This window comes from Lonchura striata, chromosome Z, assembly GCF_046129695.1.
Source record: "Lonchura striata isolate bLonStr1 chromosome Z, bLonStr1.mat, whole genome shotgun sequence".
In the NCBI taxonomy this organism is placed as follows: Eukaryota; Metazoa; Chordata; class Aves; order Passeriformes; family Estrildidae; genus Lonchura; species Lonchura striata.
Genome location: NC_134642.1, coordinates 15,241,305 through 15,260,010, shown reverse-complemented (window position 1 = coordinate 15,260,010; position 18,706 = coordinate 15,241,305). Strand labels below are relative to the sequence as shown.

The 18,706-nt window shown below is 39.2% G+C and overlaps 1 protein-coding gene across 1 annotated transcript in view; it reads right to left on the bottom strand.

Moving 5' to 3' along the window:
• Positions 1-5,325: 5,325 nt before the first annotated feature.
• The window catches only part of MRPS27 (mitochondrial ribosomal protein S27), a 38,348-nt gene continuing 24,967 nt past the window's right edge, over positions 5,326-18,706 (bottom strand). The window contains exons 5-11 of the mRNA XM_021531758.2: positions 17,272-17,386; positions 16,689-16,767; positions 15,316-15,431; positions 13,744-13,846; positions 11,491-11,633; positions 9,822-9,977; positions 5,326-5,735 (exon numbers count right to left, since the gene is read on the bottom strand). Coding sequence (XP_021387433.2) covers positions 5,496-5,735; positions 9,822-9,977; positions 11,491-11,633; positions 13,744-13,846; positions 15,316-15,431; positions 16,689-16,767; positions 17,272-17,386 — 952 coding nt within the window. The 3' untranslated portion in view covers positions 5,326-5,495. The remainder of the gene's footprint in view (positions 5,736-9,821; positions 9,978-11,490; positions 11,634-13,743; positions 13,847-15,315; positions 15,432-16,688; positions 16,768-17,271; positions 17,387-18,706) is intronic.

The window sequence follows — 18,706 nt, the reverse complement described above, 5'->3', positions numbered from 1 at the left end:
ATCCTCTGTACCTGTTATGGTCCAGAAAATAATTTTGATTGGGCTTTTACAAACCTCATGTTATTTTACCTCTGCTCACCTGTGTTACTTCCCTAACAGCTCAAGGTAAACTGAACCACTAAGCCAATTAAATACTTAATATGAACCCTCCTCAAGAGTGCAAGTCAGTATACTCAGAGTTTACACTTTCCAAAGATGAAATTATAGTTACCCTGTGTAAGGATAAGAACAGGCTTGAAAATTTCTTTGCCCAAATCAGTTAAGGGAGGAATTGTCATGATTTGCAATAGCAAGATATATTGAAAACTGAATTTTGTCCTGTGCTGGTTATTGGGCCTCTAACTCTAAGGTTAGTTCTGCACCTGGGACATTTTTAATTCTGAATGGATAGAATGGACTTGAGTTCATCAGAAAATACTCTTAAACAAGAGTAGTACAACTCAGTACTATGCAATTGCTTGCTGAGTTCAGTGACAACTCTGATTTCTATGGGGACACTGATGCAGAGTACATGGTACAGTTTCCTACCAATTTAGCATCTAAAGTTACTTTTGAATTAATGATTTGTCACTAATTTTTGACCTATACTTCATTCTCCATGGTTTTATTGTGAGAGAGTCACTGTTACAAGTTCAGGTTGTCAGCAGTACAGCAGTAGCTTCTCTTCTACAGTTGAAAATCCTTTTCATCATCTCAACAGTTCCTATCATTAAATTTCTGGAAAGGTAAATTTTACTCTCTACAGATGTGCTTGAATATTCTAACGTACTTTGCAGGGCCAAACTGTAGTTTGTAAATAAACTGACCCAGGAACCTCAGCAAAAGTGGGTGCTGTTTAGCAGACCACATCTTGCATCTATCTAAATCAGTGGTGCAACTCCCTTTTGTAGCTGTTGACTCCAGCTTCCTGAGAGGCAGTGAAGAGAGGACACCTGTGTCCCAGGCTGTCTTCTGTCTGTCTCAACAGCACAGTGATGACTGCCCAGGTCAGAAATGCCCTCATACTAGCAAACCTTCACCCAAAGCTGACAAGGGTCATTGTCCTAGTCCTGTAGTTTAAGGGTGACCAGAGAACCCTGGGATGGGTAGGCAAGCAGCTGGGACAGCCACTTAGGGAAGGAACAGGTGCTTGACACCAGCACTGTGTGTAGGATACAACATTTGACCCGGTCTGAAAGCATCCTGTAACCTTATCTTGGCAAGGTCAGGTGTTACCATAAATAAGGCCCATCTGTGCAAGGCTTCTGGCAACATTTATTTGAGCTGCAAGGGTATAAATATGTAATTTTCTTCTTGTGAATAATGGATAATGGTGGTTTCAGTGGTTTGCTGGAACTGTTCTGCCAGTAACACTCAAGGGAGGAAGAGTTACATATTTTCTTGTCTCAGGAGCAGCATATTTGGTGTCTGCCATGGGTTTGAATAGGGATGCTGCTTTTTTTCTCTTAAGAGCAGCCAAATTCTTTACCAACATACCAAGCAGGATTTGTGTTTATATTGGCCTCTCTTTCTTTTGGCTAATAGTGTTGAAAGGTATCTCTCCCAGACTTAGGAAAATGTGGGAGAGCTGTTAACACTGTTTGGCATCTACAAGTCTGGCAATGCTGTACCACACACACTACCACAGTCAGGTACTATTTGGGCTGCTCGTCACAGCTCAGTGACTATGCAAGCCAATGTACTACTGCTTATAGCAATGGGAGATTTCCTCCTGCCTTTAGCAATCAAAACATCAGGAGAATGAGTAGGGAAATTATTCAAAAACTTGCAAGAAGAAAGATGCACTACTGTGATTTAGAAATATACTGACAAGGGAGAAACTACAAACTACAGCTTTAATCCTAATCACAGCTGTAGTCAAACGAAAACAGGATGTGAAGGAACATTCCTAGCAGAGGTGCTTCAAAAATATGATCTAGTATTACTACTAAAAAAGATTTTGGTCTGTCCCCTCCAGGAAGTATTTAGCTAGTCTTATATATGTATAGACATGTCTAGACGACTGTCTGAAACAGGACAGTAAGAACCAGAAATGCTTCAAAAAGCTTGAGAGTATCCTACTGAGAAAGTACTCATTGACTGAGTTGTGAGCTTGCATCAAATATCAAGTACCAGGGAGCAGGGCTGGATGAACCCAGGTTTTTTTGTGTTTGTAGAACACAAAGCTACTTTTTTATATGCATATATATACACACTCTTCCCTTAACATCAGAGCTCACATTTAAGCAGAAGCAGAACAAAAGAAGCTGTATGACTTCCCTGCCCCTCCTCCTTTTAAATGTGGACAGCTGCATCACAGCAGGCGATGGTGAACACAGCCGAGCACACATGGCTGCAGGCATCTGGACAGAAAGGCTTTTGACTGCTTAAGGCCCAGTTTCACTCCTAGGTGCTGCTTCAAACTTCTTTTCTAAGACTAATTCAGCAAGCAGGTAAAAAAAAAGTTCTGCGTGCAACATGGTTTATGCAAATAATCAAGTCTTAGATTTCCTCGGGTGGGAAGGAGAAAAGCAGGTTAGTTAAGCCAAGTTAGTTGATATTCTGTTGATTTTTCATGATGCTGCATTCGGTACAGAGGTACTGTATGTGTCTTCCTGGGCATAGGAAGATAAGCATATGCCTGAACAACACTGGTCTCTGAATTAGCCTGTCTCACAACTTGTCTTACTGTTGACCTTGCTCAAAGCTAGCAGGTAGAAGAGAGCACCAAAGAGGAGAGTACCTTTTTCCCCTCCCTTAAGCTTCATTTGCAAATACATGTTTTGAGCATCTTGAGATTCAGCTGTACCCATGGTCCTCAAACCTCAGGGTGCCCAAGCACTTGGTACCCCAAGCTGCTTGCACAACTGAGATGCAGCTGCAGAGACACAGCTAGCCTCCCTGGGGAAGGAGAACAAATAAATGTGATGATACATAGGAGGAACTTGAAGGGAATCACAGGTGAGATCAAAAACAAAGCAGCAATGACGATTGATGGAGAATTCAGGAGGGTGCACATACACGTACTGGACATGTAAGGATTTGCTAGGTGTGAAAACGGTTTGGCTAGACAAAACATTAGAAACTGGTTGCTTTTGAGACCATGGTGAAACGTATGGTGGGGAGGAGCAGGACAGTAGCTACTGGAGAAATACTTAGCTGGGGCCTAAGGGAAAGAAGGTCCCTAGTGTGCAGTTGGTCCAGCTGGCAAAGTGTCAAATGTGGCATCTCACTCAGGGTGATACCAAGGGGACAGATAAAGGAGAGGGCTTGGCTTTTGGTTTATGTCACAAATAATCTGGATCCTCTGCTGCAGGTCTTGGGTTTGATGTCCTTCATCTGGCCCCATGAATCTGATTTGCTGCCTGCAAAGCATTTTGCAAAGAAATCTCCTTCTCCCAGGGGCAGAGGGGGATACAGGAGGAGACTAAGGAAAAGGCAAAGGTTGTATCTACCTGGTTGAAGTTTATGCTTTAAACTGTGGTCAGAAGATTCCAACCCACATGCCTGGAGTAAAACAAAGAAGCAACCTAGAATATTCATTAGCAGGGTACTCAGAGCTCACAAGTTTGTTTTCTTTTTTCTCCTATTGCTGTAATAGTTAAGTCAAAATAAATGGTAAGGAGGGGTAGTTGTGGGGGAAGTGAAGCCAACCCTGTGAAACAGCAGGGACACAGCAGCTGGCAGCTTGCTGGAGCTCAATTAGCATTAGCAGCCTGGTGTATCTACCAGCAGGCTGAGGGAGGGTGGAGGTGCTCACAGAAACAGGCTCCTTGTGCTGCCAAGAGGCCAACAATAAACAAGCAGAAATGTGTTAAATTGTAGTGTAATGAAGATCTCAAGATCTGACCTGTAAAGAGAAGCTCATACAGAAATTTGGATGCAGGAGTGATCACAAAACCTTTGGAGCTACAGCCCATATTCTAAAACTGAACAACTGAAACAGTGGTCAGGGAAGGGACACTACATTCTCTTATGTCACAATTAGAAGTGACTATGACCTCTTTAATATTACCAGTTTTAAGGAAATTTTCTTAAGGGTGTTCTTTGGCCTCTATCCTTCCTTACGGTTCCCTAATTTCTCCTGGCAATCAGAAAGTATTTAGACCGAGAACAAGGGAAAAAAAATTCAGGAGACTTTTCTTAAAAGTTTTCCAGGAAACTCCACTACTAGACAAACCAAAAAATCATCCACTTACCTGGTTGGAGACAGCACTCTTATTGCTCTATGGGTTAAACTACGGGAGCTGCTGACAAGATGGGGTCAAGGAGCTTAGTATCAGGTTTCCTAGATTGGAAAGAGCAATCATGCTCTGACTGTGTTTGCTGGAAATTCTATGGTGTCTGGTGTATTTAATGTATGCTTTCCTATACTTAAACCAAGTTCACAGGTCTGCAGCATGGTCTCACTGGATTTAGAGTGGGTTTGTGGTGTGAGTTTTATCAGTGCAAAACTACACAGATGCACATTAAAACTCAAAATATTTATTTAGACCCTATGGTAGAGCACAGTGAGACAACAGTGTTGCTGTTGCCTTAAGAAAATGCAATTAGAGCAGGGCTGTTGCTCAGGTCTCCCTGTTTTAAAGGACCTTGTCCTGCTATGCACTTCAAAAAGTTGCTAGCTGCAGCTAACAAGATTCAGTGGGAATGTATGAAGGGATGGATGCTGATGCATCACAACCACCATCAATGCACTATGATCCTTTCCTCCCTTGCCATTTCCTTGTGCTCTTGTGAATAGCTACATTGTTTTACTCATCTGAAGAATGGGGCATGGGACCGTGAAGGGAATTAGGTCAAAAACCTCATGAAACAGTGCCCAGAATATAAAAGGAAAGTGCACTGCAGTATGAGGCTCCTTGGTTGTGCCGAGGTGATTGCATGTTTCACTAGTGAGTAGATATTGAGCAAAATAGAACCAGTAAATGCAGAAATTTCTAACATCCTTACAGTAAAGACACATCTGAATGCATGTTCAACTGCTAACTCACTAGGCTGAAACTCTTTGTAGTTTTAAAAATAGCCTAAAGTTAGGCTTCCTACCTTCCTACTCCACACACAGAAGCTTCAATTTTCCAAATGGGTTGGGAAAAAGATAAAAACCCAATCAATATATGTTAATCCTCTTAGTGTCTGCAGTTCAGAGTAGAAAAGGCATTCTTTCCTGTGAGAAACCCCTACTGAAACAACTTGTGTTTGAAATTCTTCCCTTTTCTTTTTTTCTTTCCACCCTCTAGACCTTTCATCATAGGCAAGCTACTCCTTATGCCTTTGTTTCTTTGTGTTGTCTCTATCCCATCTCCCCCTGGCTGATGGTAGAAAGAAAACACAGCTTATACAGGATGAAGATTTCTAAACCACACGTGCTTTACTTCAGAAAACAGAGAAAATGAGATGCTTTATTTGCATACAGCAGTCACACCTACAGCATGATTGAAATGAAATATTAATAATGGGAAGCACTTCAGTTCACTGACAGAGGAGTGCATACCACTGCATTCCATGTTCCAGTACTAAGCAGATGCTTTAGCTAGCTTCCTAGCTTCCATGTCCTGCTTAGCCTGTTCTCTCATCGCTCTCTCTCTCTCAATGAGAAGTATTTGTAGTTCTTCCCACTTCTTGAGGTTCTGCTCATATTTTGCAATGTCTTCCACTTCACACTGTGGCAGTTTCTCCTTGACAAGTTGGGTTGTCAGGGTTAACAGGCTTTCAGATTCAACTTTGCCAAGTGAATGCAGTTTGGAGTTCAGCTCCTGTCAGAAAAGGAGATTTGATAGGAGTGTCAAGGAGAAAGCCAGTAAATCACAAAACAATCAGACACAAAATACTTCTCTACAACCAACTGAATTATTATTATTAGTAGTAGTAGTAGTAGTAGTAGTAGTAGTGCTGCTGCTGCTATACAGGCCAGGTTACTATTACACATTCCACTACAATGTAGTAGTTGCTACCATTTCTTGAAATGCTAACCTCTAGAGTATTTGTCTTTATTGCAACAAAACTGAATCAATGAAATTTCATTTTCATTAACTATTCAAATTCTCTTATTTTTCCAAGTTCAGTTATCTGGTATTAACAAAGATCAGCTAACCAGTCAACCATAATAAATATTATTTAGACACCTTGATTTTCTCTTGCCTCAAAACCAACTGCATGATTTCATCCACACCGCCTGCATCAACATCCCTCCCAACAGGTCCATGTCACTTCAAATGTTCTCTTTCTAACTGCACACTAAGTAACTCCTATAATTTTTCTTCCAAACTTACTGTGTCTTAGGTGTGACTAACACAGATTATACAACACTGTTAAAGCAAGTGATACATTTTTAGGGATATTCTACACTGAAATAGAGCAAAGCCTTAGAAAGGAACTCCAATTTTCTTTCTTAAGCTTTACTTATATAGATTTCCTGCAGCCTAAAATGTTAATACACTTAGGACAATGAATCATCTAGTGATACTATTTCTGGCTTTCTGTGATCTTTAGCCTGATGGCTCTTTCATATTCTGATTAATTGCCTTGAATGTGCAGATAAACAACCATTGAAAAGATGATACAGCACTGGAAAATTCTTTATCCCTTGTTCACTCATTAGGTGAAAACACATTTTTCCAACTCTTTTTTTAAATAAAACATTTTACCCAGCCCAGCACTTGCAAAAATGTTTAAAGTAAGTATGTGTTCTAATGAAAGGTGCATCCGTATTTTCTTCATTTTAATGAAACTGTTTTGCATTGCAGTACAATGGAAAGAAGATGTGTGGATCATTCTCCTCCAAACAAAATGGCAGTTTTAGAGCCATGCAGATATCCAGACTTCCAGTTATCACTAGAAGTTTATGCAGTATGCAGCTGATCCACAGTGTTCCTCTTACCCAAGCTCAGGCTGGAAATAATCTGGAAGTGCATATTCCCTCAGATCCTACCTGGAGGCTCTGCCTTGTTTTTTAGGCAGGAAACTATTATGTCCCCTCTGAGGCCTCTCCACTTCTCTCTCCCTCAGCCAGAACAACTGCAGGCTTTGCTTTGTTTTACCTCAGAGGTCTGAGCTGGACAGACAGCAGATCAAAGACTCTTTAAAATGCTACAGAGGCAGGTCTGAGTGTCTTGCATATTTGGTTCTGTCTCTTTTTTGATTTTATGACAAAGAATGAAGACAAAGCAAATGTCTTCAAAGCTAATGAACTAAAACCAAACTCAATAAAGTATTTAGGTGTTTTAGTCTCAGTAGGTACACAAGGCATCAGTGAAAAAACTGGAGAAACTGTACAACTTGCGTTTGGGGAAGAAACTTGACAACTATGTTCATAGATTAGATGTGTAACTAGTTTAGATCATTCACACTCTTCCTATTAAGCTCTACCAAGGATGAGCTGAAAAGGGGCTGAACTTAAAACACAGGAAATTGAACTACAGAAAGGCAATAAACTGTAAACTAGCAGGTCTTGTCTCCTAAGCCATTACTGGCATCACTGGAATCACTGGTATCCTGGAATACTTCCTGCTCTTCTCTTAATTAATAATACTGATTTAGGAAAGCAGGCTGTCTGTCCCACAGGTACCAAAAGAGCACATTCATAAATGCTTAAATCATGACTTTTATAAGCAGTCTCCATGGCTCTGCATGCAGGTAAGTTAGGGAAGAAGGTGCATTGCTTTTGGTTTTCCCAGTATTTATGTGATAAAATGTTTGCCAGCTACTGATCATTGACACAGATGGAAATAATTGCCTGAAGAACACTATATAGTGACCAGTGAGCCTCAGCACACAGGATCTGAAAATAGGTAATTACAACACAAATGAGTGTCAGAGTCTAGATTACAGCTCTAACAGCTTTTAGGAAAGAGACAAATGCCCTCAGGTCCTCTTTTTTTTTAGTGGAAGCAAAGCCAAGTATCCATATCTGTTGGACTTCCATGACTTTTTCAGGTACTTTACAAATGGCTGTTCTGAAGGTTGTTATGAGACACAGAGGCCATTCCATGGCGTACCACGGAGGAGCATGTGTATGTCTGGAGCAAACCCATATGCTTTTGCCTGCATTCTGAGGCATATGATTTGTGAAGCAGAATTGGAAATGCAGGAGGCAGAAGTAATTGGATTTGAGCTCAAGGAGAAAGACTGGGACATCTTGGCTAATTAATGCAGGGCTGGACAAAGTGCAACTGAATTTTTTTCAGCGCCAGAAGTGCAAACCCTCTGCTGTGGTTACACAGAAGGGGCAGATGATCTGTGCTGGGGCAGGAGCTGGGGAATGAACACATCGCCAGGTTGACTCAGAGTTGCCACCTTCCCTCACCCTGAAGGATTTCTAGTGCACTGTGAACTAGTACACCTGGAAGTGTCCCAGGCCACAAATGAGAAGAGCCATTATGGCTGGCCTAATGGATTTGAGAGAAGAATCTAGGAACTCCTTCAGGCTTAGCTGAAATGGCATTCTCACTCGCAAGCTCCTTTTCTCATTCACACAACTGTTGCATGACTGCAACACACAACCAGAGATTTTGGCTTATTACTGATGCATAGATGTCACATGGTAGCTTTGTCTTTCTAATATTCAGATTTTCCTGTTCAAATTTTAAACACTGGGACTAGTTTTTTGGCCAAAGGTCACTCACTGCCATACCAGGGAATGCCTGAATTAGGATTAATTATGGAATCTATGAAAAGGTTGAGCTGAGAAGAAAACTAGGTTCTTGGCACTAGTCCCCAGTTTGATACTCAGACCTCATTTTGGGCATTCTGCATTATTTTCTTCAAGGCTAGACAATGAACAGACAAAAAGAGATACAAAAATCTTCTCACTCCCTCCTTCAAAGGACACTTGTGTTTACCTAATTCACTGAAATTCATCAAGGCATTAATTACCATATGTTGAGCACCCACTGATTCCCAAACACTTAAATTAAGAACTTTTAACTGCCATAACACAAGTTTAGTATCTAAATGTTAGTGGCGAAGTTATGTAAGTCAAAATTAAAGCAAGACAAAGTGTATGTGTGAGCTGAAACCGTAATATACTAGTCTTAACTTTTGAAATTTCTTTAAACAGTCTGTATCCAGCACAGCTGTCCAAGGTCAGAGCCATCCAGCAGAAATTAAGGAAACTGATGGGTTATGGAAAGAGCACTGCTCATGAAACTGTAAGCCAGGTAAGGTTCAACCTTAAGTACTTGATTTTTGCCACAGCACAAAACAGAGTTGATAAAGTAAAATTAGCTCATTTAGCTAACTTTGAGATGATCAAATAAAATCAGATGATCAAATTAAATGCACTTATTATGTAGATGTGCCCTAATGAACAGCCTTCTGTGTTTCTTAATGTTATCATCAGAATGATGATAACAATCTAAAGATAAAAGGAAGGTGATATGAACTTGATTTAATTTTCCAGTCTGAAAGTACAAGATACAACATTCCTACATAATTATAATGCACACAAATGGACAATAAATTCAGGGTAGTCTCACACCCATTATAATTTATTTTAATGAGCACAAGCCCACACAAGGTCAGATAACAAGTCTCTAAAGATATAACACTTTTGCACACAGGAATGAAGTTATCATTTTCATGTATGAAAAGTGAAGATAAAATTCCAGCAGACAGACAAAAGACAAGTAGCCTTGAGCATTTATGTCTTTGTATGCTGCTGCTTCCTGTTTGGAGAAGTGAAAATGCAAGGTGACATTACTTTCAAAAATGCCAAACAGAATCCTGATGCACTGAAAGGGTGTCAGTCTACCAGCCATAGTAAGTCAGCATCTGTATTTTCTAGTATGCCTCACAGAGATCTACCACAGCTTAGAATATTTAGAGAAATTAAAATGTCTTACCTTGAATCGGCTGTAGTACTCAGGTACTTTAGACTGCTCTGTTTCTTCTGACTCTGCACATTGCGACTTCTGCTCTAATTTCTTGGCTTCTTCAGCAGATTCTGGATCAGGTTTGGCTTCAAAGACAGACTGCAAAATGGTCTCTAAGGCATCAATCTAAACAATCACATTTGTCATGGTTAGAATCAAGAGTTTGGGAATACAATCTAAGTAACACTACTGTCAAACAACTTAATGAATTACCTTGTATTTTGAGATGACTTCTGTATATGCTAAATAGAAACCCAAATTCTAAAAGGAAATGAGAGAATCTTGGAAGAATTTTGTACTGTGCTTGGGATCTTGGAGTGTGTGGCTCTCACTCACAGTCATGCATTGCTTTTTGGGCTCTACTACTGGTTATGTACAGAGATGCAGCATTAGTAAAGAATCAGCAAGAACCTTCTTTTACAAGTTCTTACATTATCCACTGAACAAAGTAAAAAGTACCTCTATACAGATATCATTTCTAGGAATTAATAGCACTTACTATTTTTAGAGTATCAGTACGCAGACAGATAGGATTCTCTATGGATCTATGGTTACCAGAGACATACAGCCCTGTTTCAACACCAGGATGTTCATCTACAACCCAGAGCAAGACAAGGAATTCCCAAATTTGTCTAGGGTTTGTAAGCAGAAAAAAATCACAAGTGTATTAAGTTGAATTCTTCAGACTTCAAGTAAGAAAGACACCTCCAAAACCACACACCTGAAGAGGTAACTCAAAATGGTGGAAGTCACAGATGTGACCTGTCTTGGACTATCCAGTATTATTTTTGGAGAAGCTTCAGAAAATAGAGCAATAGGTAGGAGTACCTGCTGAGCAGTGCCCCAGACTTCTGCTTGTCAGGGGAGACTGCAAGTTTAGTAGTGACATAAGCAAAAAGGAGGCTCCCACTATCAGTGACACCTTAGGAAAAAGTACCAAGAAGAGAAGGAGAGACCTCTGTGATGTTTCTATGCTCCAGCCCATGTCATAGTGACATACTAAGTTACTCCTAAACTGTCTGATTCCAGGATCAGCCTGATTTGCCAGGATCAGCCTGATTTGCCACAACACTCCTAAGCCCCAAGTCCCTTAGGTAGTGCCGACCTCATAAATGGACTGAATCTAGCCATCCTCCCTGTAGGGCAGTACAAACATTCTAGAAATCACTCTGTTGGCTTTTTGGACCAGTACCACTCAGGACATCATCTGAGGTCACAGAATACATACAATTAGCCATAAGGGCAAGAAGATGTGACAGTTCATCCTCACTACTAAAAAATATGTCTCTGAGTGGTTTCAAAAACTTGAGAAACAAAGTTGTCTTCCTATCCCTACAGACACGTTTCCTTTGACACAGACACAGGTGTCTCTAAAGGGAGGGCAAGGCTTAGAAAACTTACTTAAATGGTCTGTGGCAGCAGCACACATTCACTGCCAAGGACATGCCAGCAGACATCATCACTGGCTCATCAACTTAAGCACTGATTCTGTTCTAAATATTATTTCTCCTGTCTTGTAAAGGCCTCTGAAGTTTGCAGGGCATCTTTTCATTAACAAAGCATAGAATTCACAGGTTTTATTGAAGTTTGTTTAATATTAAATTCCCCTTGTTCAGTAGGTTGCAGCCTTTATACTTACAGCTTCTTTACAGATTTTGATGTCCCCTGACAATGAAGCCACATTCTCCATCACTTGCAAGGCTCTATTTAAATATCCAGGTGTCCACATCAGTGGCATTAGATGGTATACAGCTCTTAATCCTTTTGTCAACTCCACCTTCCCTGTGATAAAAACACACTTTATTGTTAGTGTTTCAATATCTGAATCTTAATGGAACCTGTATAGGTTGGCTCTGGATTTTAGCAAGTGTCTTGGCTTCAGTGGTAAAAAAAAACACCTACAAAGTTTTTCTGAAAGAATTTCCATTGCTCTAATTTTATTAATGTGCCTCTTTTTTGCTCAACTTCATCTAATTAAGTGCATGTTTCTGGTACCTCCTCATTCCCCCTCACCCAGAAATTTGCCGAGATGGAAATCAGAGTAAGTGGTCAGGTTTTCTGGTTGTCTGGCTTTGTAACAGCAGCTTGTAGAAGGATGCCTGAAGATCTCAGACAAATGTCTCCTTACCTTTCAGCTGACTATGGAGCATGTATGCACTAAATCTGATTCTCCAGATTTACCTCTGTGGCCTCTAGGGTTTACTCACCCATAACAGCACATATTATGGCTAAGTGCTCAGCTTACTACCCCTGTTTCTGCTTAGGCTTCCTAAGGAAAATACAGGACACCTGCCAAAAAGCAAATTCTAGTTTTTGATATCAGACAATCTGTGCAACAACGTGTTCATTGATTTTAGCATGACCTGTGATGTACTACACCACTTGCAAAGTGGCTTTTTTCTGCCAGTAATTACTTGAGATCACAAAACTCCTGCATAATAGAGGAAGCACACATGACATTGTAGTAGATGCAATTTACAATGATTGCCACTCTTGGGCTTTGATCTTGTTATTGTCAGCATAACAGATATTACCTCTTCAAGTGTAGCTTACAGGAGTTGTGTCCAAGCTCCCAATTCAACCTGCACTCTGGCTATAATAAGACAAAACTATGAGACACACCCTCTTTACATGGAAGAGAACAATTTAGGAAAAGCAAGGTAGTAAGTGCACAGACAAAACCTATGGACCATGGCTAAATTAAAATAGCTGAGGTGCTTGAGGTCACTCTGTGCCTGTAGACATCTTTTTCTCTCTCAGAGGTCAGTTCCATTAGTGTTGGCAAGACTTTGATATATGTGACATAACAGTAAATAGCTTTTGATCCACTGAAAGTCAATGTCATGGACCAAGCACTACTGCTCTCAGAAAAGAGTGAAGTGCATTTTTGAAATACAGCTACTACTCTACTAATCTATATGACATTTAAAACTCTCCAAACTGAATGCCAACTGGACAGTAAAGTCGTTGTCTGTAACAGTATCTCCATTGGATTATGAACTACAGCACTTTGAAAAATCCTGCTTTCAAATTAGTTTTCACATTTATCCCTCTTTTTGGCTGAAAGTTAGGGGTTTTTTACAGTCATGATAAATACAAATCAGCATCCTAACTCTGCCACCACACATCATATTTTGAGGTGACATTTGAAGAACAAATTCACTTTTTATTACCCTCAATAATGCAGTAATGAAACAAAAATTTACAATAAATTGTTGAGTACTTACTTTCTAGTGAATAATCATTTTGTAGAGAAGAACAAAACCATATCCATCTCTACCATATTCCACTAAAGAGTCAGAGGAAATTCAAGAATTGTTTGCCCATTTCCCTTCCCTTCAATTCTGAATATACTGTAACTTCTCTTTAATACTATATAGCACTGCTATCTGCTGTTCACAACCCCAACATTTACTTTACAATGATTACTAAAAGTTCTAACCATAGTGTGTTCCAGGGTGTGCTCTCCCATCTCATAAGGTTTAAAGGTTATTTTAAGATGTTCATTAACCAGAAAGACCCTGTTGTCCATAACCTTATAATGTGTGTCATAGAAATCTGTACTTTAGGGTATTTTTTTTTATGATTTGTTGTTCAGCCAACAAACAAATCCCACTGTTATTCAGAATATCTTCTCTCTTTCAACATCTAACCCAAACATGCAATGAGCACTACAACTGGTTCTGAAGCTTTCTGATGAATCAAATTCAAACCAGTACTACCCTCCAGGCCTACAAAACAGGTTCAATCGTAACTCTGAAATTGTCCTTCCACTATTTCTTTTTCTCCTTTGCCTTCTCCTTGATTACATTTTAATAAAACAAAGATGCCAATTTAGTTCAGGCTCTGAAGACAAGAGGGGAAAGCTGACAATGAGGGAGGTAGAACTTACCAAGGAATGCATAGCCATAGAGCTGGGAACTAAAACCCACAGTGTTACTTTGCTTTAGACCCGTAAGCAATAGCGAAGCTCCAATATTTCTCTCTTCTTCCCACTGCAAATAATGTATCGACTAAGTAAGTGTTCCTTTAACAAATACAAATATAAAATGGCAGCAAAGACAGCATGCACAGCTTTCATCACATCTCAGCAATAAAGTAAAGAATCATTAAACATGCCCAGAGTTTAGTTACAGTATATGTGTCCTGAGGAACAGTACAGACTGTACTGAGGAACAACTCCCTTTCCAGAAGACTAATACGTGAGTGATTGAAATTTTGCAAGAAAGTTCTTCTTACTATTTTTACCCCTACATCTGAACCGAACACAGAAAACTGGTTCTGAAGATTACAAGGCATTGAATGGTACTTTGAATGGTGTATACGAATAAAAATATAATTTCATTGCTGTCTTTGGATGGGATTACTTCAAAATTCATATTAAATAAGTCATAGCTATATAAATAACCTTGCTTTAAACATGTCTTATGTTCATACCACCTTTGCTTGCACATTCAGCTTCCATGAAGCACTACAAATACTGACAAATGCGCATCTCCGCAGTACGGATATACAAACGTGGACAAACACAATGGAAAAATGAGATTTTCATCCCTTTGCTTTTCATAGTGACTAAGCATGCTTTATTTCTAAGGAATGAAGAGAATATCCAAAACAGTAAATGCGCTTTTCTCTTCTTTGGTGAAAACTCAAATTACAACCCAATTGGGTAAAACCTGAAGGCACCTGTAAAATGTGTTTTGGAAGATCCTTCATGTAACACAGATGGAGGTGTCAAGCATTTGCTATATAGATGACAACATGCTATTGAAGGCTTGAGCAAATTACATTAAAAATAGCTTCCTACAGAGATCATGGCTGAGCCCTTTACTGACTGAGCCCCTTCTCCAAAGGTAGAATAATGCCACTTCCAAGACCCTGAACTGTCATTCAGGCTTAAAGCAAGCAAGCTGTAAATAATAAACTCATAATCCCTGGAGTTAGGAGAAACATAACAAAATTAATTTTCAAACAGATAGGTAATAAGAAGCTATACTCCCAAAGCCAACTGGGATACTAAAAAAACCTAGTAAAAATGCATTATAATTCTGCAACATGACCGTTACCAAGCTCTGATGGTGAGCAATACTAAGCTCAATGGGATTCTATATAATAGCTGACTTTTTTTAGCGGCAATCGATAGAGTCTGCTTTGAACTGAAGTATCAGTTCATGTCCTTCAAATGGGCACACATTACATCTGAAAATCCCTACACACCCTCCCTTTCAGAGAAAGGGCAAAAGGGGTGACGAGTGATTTGATGGTTTTCATACTTGGTTCTTTCTTTTTTCCTTTCTTCCTTCTGCAGTTGCAAAAATAATGAGAAAAAATATTTCCCCCATTTTTTATCCCCCACGTAAACTTAGAGGTTATAAAATATGTTCATGATTGAATGTCTAATTGACTGCATCACAACACTTGGAAGCAGAAGTTTTGTGTATCTTTCTGAGTGTGGTCAGCTTACCGTATGTTCAGACTTGGTTGCCAGGTACTGGTATAAAACATAGAGAGAAAGAAGCTGTGTTGATAATTCATCAAAACTTTCTTGGAGCATGATCTCTGTAACTACTGACATAGCATCTATGGAGGAAAACAATACTTAATCAGCAGAGCTTCCAATACGTATCTTCCTTTTGCACCCACTCATGTTCAGTGACACTTTATTGCTGCAGTATGCTTTGCAATAGTTAAACAGAAAATAAAACATTTCCTGCAACTAGAATACACCTACAGAATTAGTCTTATTCCTTTGGGTTGCTCAAACACACTGCAAGAAGGAAGAATGGGTTGAACAGCATGAAACTACAGCCAAGGAGTTCTTAAAATCATCTTAGCTCTACACATTTCAGTTGGCTCTTTCCTCAGCTCTTCAATCACTAAAAAATTTTAAAAAAATATTTCTTTGTTCTTGTGTTTTGATTACAAACAAGAGAAAACGGGCTTAACTTCATTAGCCTTAGGGTGACTGGAGTACAAAGGGTAAGAACTGTTGTCACAGATCATCCACAATGGTCTATTCAGCAAACAATGCTCTAGAGAAGCTCTACATGTAGTTTCAGTGACACTCCTATCAGGAAGGACAGTTTGGAAAAAGGACTTCAGCTTTACACAGAAAATAAATATAGAAAAACTATGGGGGGATTCAAAGACAGAGGGGGTATGTCCCAAAGTAAAAAAATTGCATGTATTAATTTATTGTTTAGCAAAATCTTTCAGTTCCTTTCTATTATCTGTTTTAGAAGAGCTTTATGCAAAGGAAACCTTACTGCAAGTTTACAGTACTAGAAAACCTGCAGTGAAATTAAAATCAGTCATTAAAATCACTATCTGTCCTCAAACATGAGAGGTAGTTCCAATATGGCAATTCAGCATAGCTGGCTTGCTCCACTGACAGTCTGAAAGCCTACACAAATAGTTTATATATGTAGCTTTTTGAACAGTTAAATGTATGGAAGACGAATACCAACACACATTTTAATTCTGGTAACACTCTAATTAATTGTCACTAATAAGTTCTATCATATCAGTACGACATATGTCAGACTGAAAATGATGTAACCGAAGAAGATGGTTTACACTTGCAATAGGATTAATAACAGTAGAAACTGTGAATCATGCAAGTTTCAAAACTATAAAAAAAATAAAATCCCAACAAAAACAAGAGAAAAACATGCAGAAAATCCTTAAAGGGAAGGTGAAGTTGCATTTTATGTTGAATTTAGGAAAAAATATGCCTACAAGTTTTTAGTCTAAAAAAAAAACTCTGTAAATATAAATATATAAATATAAATATAATATATATAACTAAGAATGCAGTAATGGTATGTGTTTTCTTACCTTCATATTTCTTCTGCTTTATAAAGCAATCCAGCAAAATATTGAATGTAAAATTATCTGGAAAAATTCCATACTGAACCTGAAGAAAAGAAAGAAAAGAAGTTGTGTGCAAGTGTGCTGTTCAAATCTTTGCAAGCACAATGCTGCAGATACCAGAAAGAGCAGAACCACGACACTGCACATTGGTGCAATGTACAGTCAAACAACACAAGAGATTAGCATGGCTCCTGTGATGTAGGCCCTCCAACTTCTGATGCACTGGATTTGTTTTATCATTTTATCTGAGCCTTTTGCAGAAGGAATGGTACTGCCTATCATGTTATTATGCCTCCCCTGCAATTAACACGTCTTGGACACCAATATTATTTAAAACCAAAAAGCTTTCTGAGAAAAGAGAGAATTTAAAAACCGTAAAAAAGCCATTGCTAAAATTCAACTGCAATAGTAATTTGTATTCTGATAAATAAATCTGAACTTCAAACTATGGTCTGCAGGACCTGGCTGCAACAGGAATTCCTGTCAAGCCACACTTGAATCAAAAGCCAATCAAATATATTCGTGTCTGTTTTTTGGTAAAACTTACCTTGTTTTGTATTGTGTATAAGGCTTTATCTTGAGCATTGTATTTTAGGCACTGTCTGATCCAGCTGTGAATGGTCCAGTCTCTTAAGTACCAGCAATTTGGGCTATGCCTAAACCTAAAGATGAAAAAAAGTTCTGGTGACAATATGACTCTGCTACCACATAAACAAACTCTGTAATCAACCCAACTATGAGTTTCAAAACCTCACAATTTGTGAACTCAGATAAAAATTTCTCCATGTTTGACTTGGCAGTCAATCACTGCTCTCTAAAGAGCTCCAGATAGTCCTTTCAAGGAAGAGAAACAAAACTTTGGCACGTAAATAGTATGTACAAAGGGGAATCTGATATTTTTTACAAATGCATAATATTTAAACTTCTCACTTTCCTGAAAGCCTATTGCTTTTTTCTTGAAAAAAAAGAATACCAAAAAATAACAGTTTGGTACATTTATGAAGACCAACGGAGACTGGTGTAAATACTGTAGTATGTTCTGACATTGTCCTTCTGATTGTGTAAGATTGCATTATATAACATTTTGATGTATAATGTTGCTGTGCTTGTCAAAGAGCTATGACTGATAATGTCAGCAAGTATCAGAATTACATCAAAATATATCCGCATTTGAAACGTTGGAGCTTGTGTAATCTGGTGTCTCTCACGCTTTCTAAATCATGCCTCACTTCTCCAGTTAAGAATTCATTATGCCTCAGTACAGGTCATCCCTGGGCTGCTGCATGCTCCATTTGCCTTAGAAATGTTTCATCAGTGAGGCATAGCTCATGCACGAGGAACCTGCTGGAAAGCCTTTCCTCGCCTCTCTGCACCAGTTTAATCTATTCTGAGACACCTCATGCCATAACTTCAGCAGTCTTCCAAGGCAAACCACTCCTGCGCTCCACCAATTTGTAAAATTAAATACTTTTAATTTAATTGCATCCTTATTCAGACACATACACTTTGCTCTGTATTTGAACAAATGGTGACAAAAAGCACATGGAACTTTAGCTTTGACAATTATCCAAGCATCAGTTAAAAGTTCAGTGGTAGGAGCTGCTGCCTTGGTTCTGAGCTGAATTTCATACTCTTGTGTGAAGAGATGTATGCAGTCTTTCTCAATTCAAACAAAAACTGATCTCAGCCCCCAGCACAGAAGTGACTGCCACTTTCTGTAAAGAACACCAAGGACTGAGCTGAGCTCATGTGCAGATGCTGTAGCCCCAAGCCAAGCTGCAGCACCATTTAGAGGCAGGGTAGACTCTTCCATCTGAGTAAGCGTGCTTTCCAGAACGTTTATCAGATTAATGTGGCCACCAATCCCCTTTCCCCCTCAGTAAATCTCTTGTCTGTCACTGAGGGCTACACACATGACCAAGGCTGGAAAAGTACTGCAGCTAGGCAGCCTTCAGAACGATGAAGACAGCCATGCCAAAAGT